The 15830-nt window shown below is 42.7% G+C and overlaps 1 protein-coding gene across 6 annotated transcripts in view; it reads left to right on the top strand.

The window, feature by feature from the left end:
* Positions 1-15830, top strand: part of LOC139381704 (zinc finger, AN1-type domain 4) — a 34008-nt gene that overhangs the window by 4795 nt on the left and 13383 nt on the right. For 5 of the 6 annotated variants that reach the window (XM_071125426.1, XM_071125427.1, XM_071125429.1 and 2 more), the window contains 4 exons: positions 12389-12464; positions 13383-13450; positions 13725-13914; positions 15558-15708. In XM_071125426.1, coding sequence (XP_070981527.1) covers positions 12389-12464; positions 13383-13450; positions 13725-13914; positions 15558-15708 — 485 coding nt within the window. Of the gene's footprint in view, positions 1-10935; positions 10949-12388; positions 12465-13382; positions 13451-13724; positions 13915-15557; positions 15709-15830 lie in introns of those variants that run through there. The other variant, XM_071125430.1, reaches the window with a different exon arrangement.

Consider the following 15830-nt stretch of genomic DNA (forward strand, 5'->3'; position numbering starts at 1 on the left):
GGCTACGGCTGGTGAAGGGCTGTTCCCAAATACATGGACTTTCATCCTGTACTCAGTTATGTTTCTATCTGGGTTGTTATCTTCATACCAGAGAAACCTTAAGTAATCTCTGTGATCCTCACGTACACCAAAACAGTAAAACATTTGTTGCACATCTGCTGTTAGTGCAATGCAATCCTTGCGGAAACGCATTAGGACACCCAAGAGTGTGTTGTTTAAGTCTGGACCACTGAGCAGAACTTTGTTAAGTGACACTCCTTGACACTTAGCACTGGAGTCAAATACTACTCGTATTTGTTCAGGCTTTTGTGGATGGTAAACACCAAATATGGGCAGATACCAACGTTCTTTGTCTCCCTCTAGTGGCTGTGAAGGTTCAGGTTGGTCGTTATCCAGCATCTTTTGCATGAAGTCAATAAAATGACGCTTCATGTCAGGCTTTTTGTCTAAAGTCCTGCGAAGTGATGTGAGACGGTTCATGGCCTGCTCCCTGTTATTAGGGAGGCGACGTCTAATTGGGCGAAAGGGTAGTGGAGCCACCCAGTTGTTTCCATCATCCTGGAAAACCTGTTTGTCCATAATGTCCAAGAAGGCTTTGTCCTCCACTGATGGTGCTGGTTTATCATCGTCTTGTGTTTTGTCGAACACGGAACATCCCAGGCTGTCTGTGTTCACAGTTGTGATTGGATCTCTCGAGTGCACTGTAGAGGGAGAGATGTGTTTCTGAGCTACGCTTTTGTAGTTCTCTTTTACCTGGATGATGTCAGGGCAAGGGCTCAGATAGGATGTGCGACCATTTTGAAGTATGTTTGTCCTGAACACGTTAACATTAGCTGGTCGGTGAGCCGTTCCCAGACAGACCTCACCCACGATGACCCACCCGAGGTCGAGTCGCTGTGCATAAGGAGTGTCGTGGGGCCCATTGATTTGCTCTCGTACCTTGTGTACCCTTAAGATGTCTCGTCCTAAGAGCAGGAGGATGGGAGCGTCTGGGTCCACTGCTGGAATTTTGTCCATAACTGGTTGCAGATGGGGATGATGATACGCAATGTCGGGGGAGGGAATCTCCATCCTATCGTCTGGCATCATATCACACTCTATCAGAGTAGGGAGAGTGAGCTGCATGTGTCCATCTATAGACTCCACCATGAAGTTGACGGCTCTCCTGCCCGAAGTCTCTGTTACCCCAGAACACGTCTTCATGGTGTATGGAGCAGAGTTGTCATTGATGTTGAAGAGACTGAAAAACTCTGTCTTGGCCAGAGATTTGTTACTCTGTTCATCAAGCACTACATACATTTTGACAGCTTTCTCTCTTTTCCCAGCCGGATAAGCTTTGACTAGGCATATTTTTGAACATGATCTTGGATTGACTGCCTCACCACAGATCTCTGTACACTTTGAGGTGACAGATAGAAGAGCATCGTCACCTTGCTCCCCACCATGCTCTTTCTCTGCTGTAGCGGTGTCTGTATATGAAGGGGCTGGGCCTGGATGCAGAGCAGCAAGATGCCTGTCGCTGTCGCACTCAGAGCACTTGATTGAAACCTTACAGTCTTTAGCTCTGTGCTGAGTTGACCCACAACATCGGAAACAAATGCCATTGTCTTTGAGATATGATTTGCGCTCATCTAGAGTTTTGTATCTAAACCCACAACACTTTTTAAGAGGATGAGGCTTGTTATGTATTGGACAGTGATGGTCAGGGTTTTCAACCTTTGTCTTACTGGGTTTGGTTTGGTGGTCTGAGGCCTCAGATGACACATCTGTCTTGTATACAGTCACAGGTGTCTTGCTGCTGTACCTGGCAGGTTTCTCACTTTTCATGGGCACCTGGTTAGTTGAGGTGTAGAGGGTGAAGCTGGGGTCATTTCTAATTTTCGCCTGATTCCTGATGAATCTCGAGAAGAACGAGAATGGTGGGAATGCTACCCGATAGTCCTCCTTATATTTGGATCCCTGTGCTATCCATTTTTCTTGTAAACTGAATGGAAGTTTCTCTACAATAGGGTTTACCCCCTGAGATGTGTCCAGATAAGCGAGGCCTGGAAGGTACCCTTCTACTTTAGCACACTCCAGTTCGAGAAGAATGTCACCTAGTTCTCTTAGTTTGTGATTGTCTTTGTTAGCCAGTTTTGGAAAATCCTCAATTTTCTTCAACAGTGCATTCTCGATCACTTCGGGTGTACCATAGCACTCTTCTAGTCGTTGCCAGACCATGTTAAGTCCTGCTGTTGCGTTGAAAATATGGACAGATCTAATTCTGTTTGCTTGCTCAGACGACTCTGCCCCTAGCCACTTGGTAATTAGATCTAACTCTTCCCCGGCAGATAAATTCAAGTCTCTGGTCGCATTGAGAAAGGATGCTTTCCATGCCCAATAATTTTCAGGACGATCATCAAACTTCAGGAGTCCGGAACTCACCATCTCACGGCGTAGGAGGTACTTGATGAGGTCTGGTGCCACTTGTGACTCAGGGAAGTTTTGTGTGTGTGACTGGAAGTGGGCTTGTTTTCCATTTCCACCATGCTGCTGTTCATTCCTTTTGAACGGAGAGTCTCTGCTTATGCTCCGTTGTTTGCTACTTTCTAGATTGTGGCATGTAGCTGGGTCAACACTAAGCTCTTGTTTCTCCACTTCAAATGGAAGTTCAGCAAAGTAGGGCCTAGCATGTTGTTGCACATACTCACATGTACGTTGGACTGGACTTAAGGGCTGTGTCCCTGTGTCTAGTTCTTTGCGAAGCTCTCTGTGTTCTGATCCTACAACTTCTTCAAAGGCTGCAGCTTCAGCCAACGCAGCAGCAGCTGCTCTCTCAACTTGGAGAACAGATAAACTTGCCTCGGGGTCAGCTTTTTGCTTCAACAAGCTGGCCTCTATTTCTGCCTTTTGTTTCATCAAGCTGGCCTCTATTTCTGCCTTTTGTTTCATCACAGAAGCTTCCTTCTCTGCATAAGAGACTTGTGCGCGTGCTGCGTCTGCCTTGGCGCGTGCTTTGACGGCTGCAAAACTCACCGTTGAGGATCTGCTTGACTGTTTTGATGACCTTGATCTTGTAGATTGAGACTTGGTCCCAATGTGCTGAAGAGGCTCTTCCATCTCTCTCTGTTGAACACCTGACTCTGGTTGTTGCATCGTAGACTGCTGGTCTTCCCTAGGATAAGAGGCTTTGTTGGCTGATGAACGTAGAAACATAACCACCGTGTGCAGTAATTCTTGAGCTTGAGCCCGCTGTGGTGATGTTTTTTCACTATCTGTCTAGTTTTGCATGGGAACGCAACTCAAGGGCAGAATATATATACATATACATATATATATATATATATATACATATATACACACATACATATATATGTGTGTGTGTGTGTGTGTGTGTGTGTGTGTGTGTGTATATATATATATATATATATATACACATACACATACAGTGCCTTGCGAAAGTATTCGGCCCCCTTGAACTTTGCGACCTTTTGCCACATTTCAGGCTTCAAACATGAAGAATCAACAACAAGTGGGACACAATCATGAAGTGGAACGACATTTATTGGATATTTAACTTTTTTAACAAATCAAAAACTGAAAAATTGGGCGTGCAAAATTATTCAGCCCCCTTAAGTTAATACTTTGTAGCGCCACCTTTTGCTGCGATTACAGCTGTAAGTCGCTTGGGGTATGTCTATTAGTTTTGCACATCGAGAGACTGACATTTTTTCCCATTCCTCCTTGCAAAACAGCTCGAGCTCAGTGAGGTTGGATGGAGAGCATTTGTGAACAGCAGTTTTCAGTTCTTTCCACAGATTCTCGATTGGATTCAGGTCTGGACTTTGACTTGGCCATTCTAACACCTGGATATGTTTATTTTTGAACCATTCCATTGTAGATTTTGCTTTATGTTTTGGATCATTGTCTTGTTGGAAGACAAATCTCCGTCCCAGTCTCAGGTTTTTTGCAGACTCCATCAGGTTTTCTTCCAGAATGGTCCTGTATTTGGCTCCATCCATCTTCCCATCAATTTTAACCATCTTCCCTGTCCCTGCTGAAGAAAAGCAGGCCCAAACCATGATGCTGCCACCACCATGTTTGACAGTGGGTATGGTGTGTTCAGGGTGATGAGCTGTGTTGCTTTTACGCCAAACATAACGTTTTTCATTGTTGCCAAAAAGTTCAATTTTGGTTTCATCTGACCAGAGCACATGTTTGGTGTGTCTCCCAGGTGGCTTGTGGCAAACTTTAAACGACACTTTTTATGGATATCTTTAAGAAATGGCTTTCTTCTTGCCACTCTTCCATAAAGGCCAGATTTGTGCAATATACGACTGATTGTTGTCCTATGGACAGAGTCTCCCACCTCAGCTGTAGATCTCTGCAGTTCATCCAGAGTGATCATGGGCCTCTTGGCTGCATCTCTGATCAGTCTTCTCCTTGTATGAGCTGAAAGTTTAGAGGGACGGCCAGGTCTTGGTAGATTTGCAGTGGTCTGATACTCCTTCCATTTCAATATTATCGCTTGCACAGTGCTCCTTGGGATGTTTAAAACTTGGGAAATCTTTTTGTATCCAAATCCGGCTTTAAACTTCTTCACAACAGTATCTCGGACCTACCTGCCTGGTGTGTTCCTTGTTCTTCGTGATGCTCTCTGCGCTTTTAACGGACCTCTGAGACTATCACAGTGCAGGTGCATTTATACGGAGACTTGATTACACACAGGTGGATTGTATTTATCATCATTAGTCATTTAGGTCAACATTGGATCATTCAGAGATCCTCACTGAACTTCTGGAGAGAGTTTGCTGCACTGAAAGTAAAGGGGCTGAATAATTTTGCACGCCCAATTTTTCAGTTTTTGTTTTGTTAAATTTTTTTTGAAATATCCAATAAATGTTGTTCCACTTCATGATTGTGTCCCACTTGTTGTTGATTCTTCACAAAAAAATACAGTTTTATATCTTTATGTTTGAAGCCTGAAATGTGGCAAAAGGTTGCAAAGTTCAAGGGGGCCGAATACTTTCGCAAGGCACTGTATACATATACATACATGTGTAATAATGACAATTACAACAATACTGAATGAACAATGAACACTTTTATTTGAACATAATATAATACATCAATAAAATCAATTTAGTCTCAAATAAATAATGATGGTAAACCAAATAATAATGTTCAATTTGGTTTAAATAATGCAAAAACAAAGTGTTGGAGAAGAAAGTAAAAGTGCAATATGTGCCATGTAAAAAAGCTACCATTTAAGTTCCTTGCTCAGAAACTGAGAACATATGAAAGCTGGTGGTTCCTTTTAACATGAGTCTTCAATATTCCCAGGTAAGAAGTTTTATGTTGTAGTTATTATAGGACTATTTCTCTCTATACCATTTGTATTTCATATACCTTTGACTATTGGATGTTCTAATAGGTACTTTAGTATTGCCAGCCTAATCTCGGGAGTTGATAGGCTTAAAGTCATAAACAGCGCAATGCTTGAAGCATTGCGAATAGCTGCTGGCAAACGCAGTAAAGTGCTGTTTGAATGCATGCTTACGAGCCTGCTGCTGCCTACCACCGCTCAGTCAGACTGCTCTATCAAATCATAGACTGGATTTTAATATAACACACAGAAATACAAGCCTTAGGTCATTAATATGGTCAAATCTGGAACTATCATTTAGAAAACACGTTTATTCTTTCAGTGAAATACGGAACCGTTCCGTATTTTATCTAACGGGTGGCATCCATAAGTCTAAATATTGCTGTTACATTGTACAACCTTCAATGTTATGCCATAATTACGTAAAATTCTGGCAAATTAGTTTGCAACGAGCCAGGCGGCCCAAACTGTTGCATGTACCCTGACTCTGCGTGCAATGAACGCAAGAGAAGTGACACAATTTCCCTAGTTTAATATTGCCTGCTAATATGAATTTATTTTATTTACTAAATATGCAGGTTTAAAACCTATATACTTCTGTGTATTGATGGCTCACTTGTGTGACATCAGTGGTATTTATTATCATTTCCTTCACTCAGACAAAACATTTGCAAAAGTTGCCTAATTACTGGGAGGGATGGGGGCAACTTCTTGTCGCATGTGGTGCTCAAGTTCAGAATGGCTGTCAGTCAAAACCTGTGTTACAGAATTGCTCTGCAGGGAATAGCAGCCTTTTTACGGTCTCCTGACCAATTGTGGCATTTTGTGTTTTTTTTTTTTTTTTAAGCTGATCTTAACTTTTTTTGTAAATAATGTTTCCGCCATTGTTTCCTATGACCAAAAAAAGCTTCTGAACATCAGAACAGCGATCACTAACCTTGATTTGGATGAGGATTTATACTTCAATGAGTTAAAGTCTATCCTAACAATGTGATCTGAAGAACTTTAATATCCTATGTTTCTGAATGACTGATTGGCGCTGGAGGAGATGGCTGCCGTTTTACGGGCTCTTAAACAATTGTGCTATTGTGTGTTTTTTTGTTTTATTTGTAACTTATTTTGTACGTCATGTTTCCGCTCCTGTCGATTATGACCGAAAAGAGCTTCTGGATATCAGGACAGCAATTACTCGCCTCGTACTAGACAAAGATTTTCTTCTTTAACGAGTTGGACAAAGGATTTACTTCAAACACCCAACAAGGCCAACATCCCAGTCATTCACATGAGAAAGAGACAGAGATATCTGGGACGTAGGTCAGAGTGCCTTGTAAGGATCCGACGGCGACTGGGTCATCTGCCTCTACCATCAGTCCTTGCCAACGTACTCATTGCATAACAAAATAGACGAGCTACGATCACATATCCTAACAACGGGACATTAAAAGCTGTAATATCTTATGTTACACCAAGTCGTGGCTGAACGACAACATGGATAACATACAGCTGGCAGGGTTTACGCTGCATCGGCAAGATAGGACAGCTGCCTCCGGTAAGACAAGGGGTGGCAGTCTGTATGTTTGTAAACAACAGCTGGTGCACAAAATCTAATATTAATGAAGTCTCAAGGTTTTGTTCACCTGAGGTAGAGTATCTCTTGATAAACAATAGACCACACTATTTACCAGGAGTTGTCATCTATATTTTTTTATAGCTGATTATTTACCACCACAAACCGATGCTAGCACTAAGTCCGCACTCAATGAGCTTTAAAAGGCCATAAGAAAACAGGAAACCACTCATCCAGAGGTGGTGCTCCTAGTAGACGGGAACTTTATTGCCGGGAAACTTAAATCCGTTTCACATCATTTCTACCAGCATGTTACTACATGTGCAACCAGAGTGAAAAAAAACTCTAGACCACCTTTACTCCACACACAGAGATGTAAAAAAATCTTCCCCTCGCCCTCCATCTGGCAAATCTGACCATAATTCTATCCTCCTGATTCCTACTTACAAGCAAAAATTAAAACGGGAAGCACCAGTGACTTCAGTCAATAAGAAAGTGGTCAGATGATGCTTCGGTACAGGACTGTTTTTCTAGCACAGCCTGGAATATGTTTTGGGATTCTTCCAATGGCATTGAGGAGTACACCAGTTACTGGCTTCATCAATAAGTGTGTTGATGACGTCGTCCCCACAGTGACTGTACGTACATGCCACATCCGCCCTGAGCTAAAGGCTAGAGCAGCCGCTTTCAAGGAGCGGGACTCTACTAACCTGGAAGCTTATAAGAAATCCAGCTATGCCCTCAGACGAACCATCAAACAGGCAAAGTGTCAACACAGGACTAAGATCGTATCGTACTACACTGGCTCCGACGCTCGTCGGATGTGGCAGGGCAACTATTGCAGACGACAGAGGGAAACACAGCCCAGTGACGCAAGCCTACCAGACGAGCTAAATGCCTTCTTTGCTCGCTTCGAGGCTGTTCCGGAAGACTATGATCACGTTCTCCGTTGCCGACGTGATTAAGACCTTTTAAACAGGTCAACATTCACAGGACCGCATGGCCAGACAGATTACCAGGACACGTACTTAGATCACGCGCTGACCAGCTGGCAAGTGTCTTCCCTGACCCAGTCTGTAATACCTACAGTGTATTCGGAAATTATTCAAACCCTCACTTTTTTCCACACGTTGTTACGTTACAGCCTTATTTAAAATTGATTGAATTGTTTTCCCCCCTCAATCTACAAACATACCCCATAATGACAAAGCACTTAAAAAAATTAAAAAAGAGTATTCAGATCCTTTACTCAGTACTTTGTTGAAGCACCTTAGGCAGCAATTACAGCCTTGAGTCTTGGGTATGACACTACAAGCTTGGCACACCTGTATTTGGGGAGTTTCTCCCATTCTCTGCAGATCCTCTCAAGCTCTGTCAGGTTGGATGGGGAGGATCGCTGCACAGCTATTTTCAGGTCTCTCCAGAGATGTTTGATCGGGCTCGGGCTCTGGCTGGGCCACTCAAGGACATGCAGAAACTCTTCCCAAAGCCACTCCTGCCTTGTCTTGGTTATGTGCTTAGGGTCATTGTCCTGTTGGAAGGTGAACCTTCGCCCCAGTCTGAGGTCCTGAGCAGGTTCATCAAGGTTCTCTCTGTACTTTGCTCCATTCATTTTTCTCTCGATACTGACTCGTCTCCCAGTCCCTGCCGCTGTAAAACAACCCCACAGCATGATGCTGCCACCATGCTTCACTGTAGGGATGGTGCCACGTTTCCTCCAGACGTGATACTTCGCATTCAGGCTAAAGAGTTCAATCTTGGTTTCATCAGACCAGAGAATCTTGTTTCTCATGGTCAGAGTCCTTTTAGGGGCCTTTTGGCAAACTCAATTTTTTTGCTACCCTTCCCCTGATCTGTGCCTCGACACAATCCTGTCTCGGAGCTCTACGGACAATTCCTTCGACCTCATGGCTTGGTTTTTGCACTGTCAACTGCGGTACCTTATATAGAGAATGCTGTGGTAGCCATGCTGGTTAAGTGTGCCTTGAATTCGAAATAAATCACAGATTGTGTCACCAGCGAAGCACCATCACACCACCACCTCCATGCTTCATGGTGGGAACCACACATGTGTAGATCATCCTTTCATCTACTCTGCATCTCAACGACACAGCGGTTGGAACCAAAAATCTCAAATTTGCCAAAGGACTGATTTTCTACCGGTTTAATGTCCATTGCTCGTGTTTCTTGTCCCAAGCAAGTCTCTTCTTATTGGTATCCTTTTAGTAGTGGTTTCTTTGCAGCAATTCGACCATGAAGGCCTGATTTCACGCAGTCTCCTCAGTTGACGTGTCTTACTTGAGCTCTGTGAAGCATTTATTTATTACTGAGGCTGGTAACTCTAATGAACTTATCCTCTACAGCAGAGGTAACTCTGGGTCTTCCTTTCCTGTGGCGGTCCTCATGAGAGCCATTTTCATCATAGTGCTTGATGGTTTTTGCGACTGCACTTGTAGAAACTTTCAAAGTTCTTGAAATTTTCTGGATTAACTGACTTTCATGTCTTCGTAATGAAGGACTGTTGTTTCTCTTTGCTTATTTGACCTGTTCTTGCCATAATATGGACTTGGTCTTTTACCAAATAGAGCTATCTTCTGTATACCACCCCTACCTTGTCACAACACATCGGATTGGCTCAAACGCATTAAGAAGGAAAGAAATTCCACAAATGTAACTTTTTACAAGGCACACCTGTTAATTGAAGTGCATTCCAGGTGACTACCTCATGAAGCTGGTTGAGAGAATGCCAAGAGTGTGCAAAGTGGTCATCAAGGCAAAAGGTGGCTAATTTGGAAGAATCTAAATTAAATTTTTTGGGGGGGAGGGGATTACTGCATGATTCCATGTGTTATTTCGTAGTTTTGATGTCTTCTATTATTCTACAATGTAAAAATAAAGAAAAACCCTTGAATGAGTAGGTGTGTCCAAACTTTTGACTGGTACCGTACTTTGTTTGAAACCTGAACTTTTTAATACATCAAATGAGGTATGTCTTACCTTGCTTCAAAGAAGCCTGTTAGAGCTCCTCTTTTTCAAAATTTCTCACTGATATTTTCTTGTCACATGAAACTGCTTGTATGTTTAGTGCCCTTTTGACAATGGGGTTTTCATGCTGTTTGCATTATGGAACGAACATTCACGCGTAGCCCACTGCCTTTTGTGCATTGCTGCATTTGTAATTTGAAGAAATAATAGTTTATCAACATTTTTATACGGAACGTTCTGTTGCATCAGACTCCATGCTTATTTTTTTATTTTTGGGGATCTATCGTCTGACTCCCACAACTGTCCCAGAGTCTGTTTCTCAACAAGTTGACTAATAGAATAGGTAGCCTAAACTTTTCTACTATAGTAGATTGACAGGCTAGTGATTTTGCTGTGCGCTACTTGTCTTGTTGGCTGAGGGAAGGTATATGTGAACAGTTAACCTAACATGTCCAAAGTGCACATCAGAATTTGTTAAGAAGGACCGCACATCGTTGCATCCTGGACTTGCATGTTCTGTTAATGTGAATGACCATATATAGGGGCTCCCAAGTTGCACAGCTGTATAAGGCACTGCATCTCAGTGCTAGAGGTGTCACTACAGACACCTTGGTTCGAATGTGGTCTGTATCACAACCGGCCGTGATTGGGAGTCCCGTAGGGCAGCGCACAATTGACACAGGGTCGTAAAGGGTTTGGCCGTCATTGTAAATAAAAATGTGTTCTTAATTGACTTGCCTAGTTAAATAAAGATAAATTGTATCATGGTCTTCAGAGTGTAGTTTGCATTTTGGCCTGCGTCGGTGTGTTGTAGCATGCTATGTCCTGTAGGGGGCATGAGTCATCTCCCTGGTCTGTAATAGTGGTGATTGTGTTTCTGCTGGGCAGCGTTTCACCGAGCCTGGCTGTCTGCTGGAGCGGAACTTCAACTGTCTGTCTGAAACTAACCTCTCAACAAATAAGCAGAAAATGTGTTTCTCCTGCAAACAACACATCTGAGCCTGTATTCATAAAGCGTCTCAGAGTATGAGGTCAGTTTTGCCTTTTAGGTTATAATTAATAATATTATATAGATTGGGGGGGGGGTGATCCTAGATTAGCACTCCTACTTTGTGTATTTTTGTAATTTAGCAGATGCTCTTATCCAGAGCGTTTTACAGGATTAATTAGGGTTAAGCACATCGATTTTCACCTTGTCAGCTCGGGGATTGGACCCATTGAGATATATATAAACACACTAGATGACTGATAGGGGGTGCTGTGTTAAAACCACTGCTCCTCCATCTTTAAGGTATGTATCTGACCAACAGATCCTTATTTATTTAAATGTACAGTTTTTTTTTAGTTTTTTTATCAACTGAAATGCAGTAAAATCATTGAAAATGTTGCATTTATATTTTTGTTTCACTGTACTTTCCTGTCCGTTTTACATGCAAAGCTTCATATTTAGTTTTTATTTACAAATAGGGCACCTTTTATGCAGGGCATCACATTTTGTTTGTTTCTTTTTTTACACATAAACGTTTTTTATGCATGGCATATCTCAGTTGAGAACGGATCCCTATAATAAACTGCAGCACCTCTGGGGACTTAAACTCATCAAATATAGTTGCAAAGTTGGCTTTCAGTTTATGTAAAAACTCTGACATCACGGGAGTGAGTGATCTGTACTGATGACTATTGTTGCGCAATGTAGATGTCTGTTTTTCAATCATGTCACTGTTTTGATCTCTCCCCTGTAGTCCCAAATGAAGTCCATTCAAGTGATTGAAGATGTCTCTAAAAAACAAACCTCTGATATGAACTCCTCAACCAATTTCAGTAGTTATATGTTAGTTGCTCTTCTCTGTGATTGCCAACACAAGAAAGCCATCTCCTCCCTAAGCTCACACAGGCTGCTCTCTTGAGTGCATTATTACCATTGCTTAGCCACTGAACATCATTATGTAAAAGTAGATCATGATGCTCAGCAGACCACAAAACAAGGAATATTGCAGGCTGATCAAATTATGTTTTATAATGGCCATAACGGAGTCCATGGTGTTTTTTAACTTGCCTCTGAGTTGAGCACAAAGCACGCTCTGTGTATCAGGCGCAGTGATCTCCTCTGCGGTGGAAGTGCCGATAGGTGGGCAGACAGACCCTGTACCACTGTTAGCAGCTATGATTGATTGTCTGGTACTGGTATGTTAGGTGATATTGATTGACAGCACTTAATGGGCAGGACTACAGGAAAACAGATTCTCCCATTGGAAAATATTGAACGTGGGCTCCTGTTGGCACTGAACATTGGATTTTTTAAGGGATTTTTTTTGCTGATGTGTATATGTTCAGAATTGTTCAAAGCGCCATTCTAAATTGATTAACAGGCCGGATCTGGCCTGTGGGCCGCCAGTTGAATAGCCCTGGTCTAGACGATCCTATTCGCCAATCAGGGCTGTGTATGTAAATGTTTTTAAATCTCTCTACAGGTATCCCCGTTGCCCAGCAACACCTGATCTGGAACAACTTGGAGCTGGAGGATGAGTACTGTCTGCATGACTACAGGTGAGTTTAGCAATGTTGTGTTCATTTTGAGCCAAACTGACTGAAACGTTAATTTTTGTTTTCCATTGCAAAGCATGTTAAAATGTTTCTTGCTCTGTGCCGTAATGAACACGACCCTGTTCACAACTGTTAAAATAAAAAGGTTTTATTTTAAAATGTATTTTACTCTTCACTTGAATGGGAACCTATTTTCATGTAAACGAACCATCGACTTTGATCTTGTAATTTATGTTTAATTGAAATTAGTGTAGTGGGTAACTTGTAGAGGGCTATTTGCTTAGAAAGTAATTCCCCTTGTAGTAAATACATTCTTTCCCCAAACCTTAGCTAATTCTACATCTTTGGTTGATTTGATATTTGACAGACAGTCACGTATTGAATGTGTTTGGAGAGCTAGTAGTGAGTTCTCAGTTTTATTAGATACAGACCTGGTCTACAGGTTGCAGATGGTGGTTGTGTCATGAACGCTTGTCACTTAATTTTCCACATGATCGGTCCCCGGCAAGATTTAGTTAGGTCTGAGGATCAACAAAACATCATTTGAAGTCTTAGAAATGGAGGGTGCGAGGGGTTGGATTTGCATAGAACTGACGTTCCCGCTAGAATTCCAGCAGAATTCCCAGACATGTGCATAAGTTCATCTGGAGCACAGACTGACGGAGGAAGGATGTTTGTTCCAAAATGATTGTTTGCCTGGTCTGTGTTTCCAGGGTTGTGTTCATTAGGCACCAAACAGAAGAAAACGGGGAGTGATTAATTGTTTTCCCGCTGCGTGACGTAATGATCATGGCCCATGCATGAACGATCCAGCTAGCTGTAAGGCAAAGCAACACAATGGTAGCTTAACCTAGCCTTCCAAAGGACTTGGGACAGTTTCTACTAGCCATCATTGCTGACATTTATCTTGTCTGTCTGCAGTATTGCTGAGGGCTGTACACTGAAGCTGGTCCTGGCCATGAGAGGAGGACCCATCAACACCAGGAGAGGTAGGTTGAGATGGGTTTGGATTTCTCAGCGTTCACTGCTGTACACCCATAAGTATTCACACAGATTAAATTCACCTATTTGTGGCCGTTTTAATCCTGTAACCTCTGTAGCAACATGTTGAGATGAACCCTGTCCAAACGGTCTCTCACCCTCATGTCTATGAAGGACTCAGTGATTGGTTGATTCTCTCTCTTGTACAGTGTCCATGAAAGACTTGGTTGTTGATTGATTGACTGACTGGCTTATTGACTGACCGGTTTCTCTCTCCCTCAGTGTCTGTGGAGGACCCAGTGAAGGATATGGCAGAGTTGATGGAGGGAGGCAGGGAGGAGGGCTGGGAGAAGAGTATGCCTAGCAACAAGCAGGTCACCTTCCTGGTGTACCGAGAGGGAGACCAGCTCAACTTTTTCCGGGTCGTCGACCGAGGGGACGGAACTCTGACCCCTGTCTCAGAATCATTCAGGTGAATACAGGCCACTCCAGATAATTGCACTTCGAAGTGCAATATAAATGCTCCAGTCCCAATTCAACTACATTGTTTTAAAGCACTTTCTTCTCAGACACTGTACACATTTTTAGATCAGTGCGCTTTATTTGGGTAGGTGGCAAAATGACACACTGTATAGTGTATATTAAAAAATATATATATATATAAATATTTTACCTTTATTTAACCAGGCAAGTCAGTTAAGAACAAATTCTTATTTTCAATGACGGCCTAGGAACAGTGGGTTAACTGCCTGTTCAGTGGCAGAACGACAGATTTGTACCTTGTCAGCTCGGGGATTTGAACTTGCAACCCAGATTTACTAGTCCAACGCTCTAACCACTAGGCTACCCTGCCGCCCTAGATAGATATATGGCAGTGTGCTCGATTTTATACACCCATGTGGCTAAAATATCATAATTTGAATGGGGTGTCTACATTTTTTTTTGTGTGTGTGATATATATATATATATATATGTCGCACACAAAAAAAAAGTATGTAGACACCCCATTCAAATTCTGATATTTCAGCCACACGGGTGTATAAAATCGAGCACATTGCCATGAAATCTCCATAGACAAACATTAGCAGTAGAGTGGCCTGTACTGAAGAGATCAGTGGCTTTCAACGTGGCACCGTCATAGGATGCCACCTTTCCAACAAGGGAGTTTGTCAAATCTCTGCCCTGCTAGAGCTGCCCCGCTAATCTGTAAGTGCTGTAATTGTGAAGTGGAAATGTTTAGGAGCAACGGTGGCTCTAACGTGAAGTGGTAGGCCACACAAGCTCACAGAACGGGGCCGCCGAGTGCTGAAGTGCGTACCACGTAACAAAAAAAGGATGTCCTCTGTTGCAATACTCCCTACCAAGTTCCAAATTGCCTTTGGAAGAAACGTCAGCACAAGAACTGTTCTTTGGGATCTTCATGAAATGGGTTACAATGTAGCTATGGTATACAATGACTTTCTAGACAATTCTGTGCTTCCAACTTTGTGTGAACAGTTTGGGGAAGGCCCTTTCCTGTTTCAGCATGACAATGCCACTGTGTACAAAGTGAGATCCATACAGAAATGTTTCATCGAGATTGGTGTCGACGAACTTGACTGACCTGCACTGAGCCCTGACCTCAACCCCTTCAATCACTTTGGAATGAATTGTAACGCTGACTGAGAGCCAGGCCTTATCGCCCAACTTCACTAATGCTCTGGTGGCTGAATGGAAGCAAGTCCCTGCAGCAATTTTCCAACATCTAGGGGAAAGCCTTCCCAAAATAGTGGAGGCTGTTAGTTAGCAGCAAAGGGGGTCCAACTTCTTATCAGTGCCCATGATTTTGGAGTGAGATGTTCGATGAGCAGGTGTCCACATACTTTTGGTCATGTTGTGTAGTTCCCATACACAGAATGAGTCTAAAAAATAGACCAGCTTTATATTCTTCCTCAATAGATCACTGGTCAAAGTCACCATGGGTGTGGAACGTGTGTCATTATTCTGAGCTGAAGCAGTTTAGAACAGGATATCTGTTATTCTGATTGTGACTGTCGAGCTGTTGATCTCTCCCTCGTAAAAAGCCTGTCCATGTGTGATCTTTGTTAATATGTCTGTCTGGCATGTGTGTTCCAGTGGTGGCTCGGTGTACAACATGTTCTCTGAGGAGGAGGACAACGACAGTGAGGGCTTGCCTTTGGTCCAGCCAACCCTGGAGAACTGTATCACCATGAACAAGATGAAGCTGCTCAAAGCCAAGATGGAGGACATGAACATCAACAAGAAGGTAGACAGATTTGACTTTGTAATTCTTTTCATAGGATGTAATTCATTTCTAGCCATTAACACTGTTAGCAAGGAAGTGAAAATACATCTTTGTTGTCCAAAGCATTTTATTGGCAAAGTGCC

This window comes from Oncorhynchus clarkii, chromosome 23, assembly GCF_045791955.1.
Source record: "Oncorhynchus clarkii lewisi isolate Uvic-CL-2024 chromosome 23, UVic_Ocla_1.0, whole genome shotgun sequence".
NCBI classification, from domain to species: domain Eukaryota; kingdom Metazoa; phylum Chordata; class Actinopteri; order Salmoniformes; family Salmonidae; genus Oncorhynchus; species Oncorhynchus clarkii.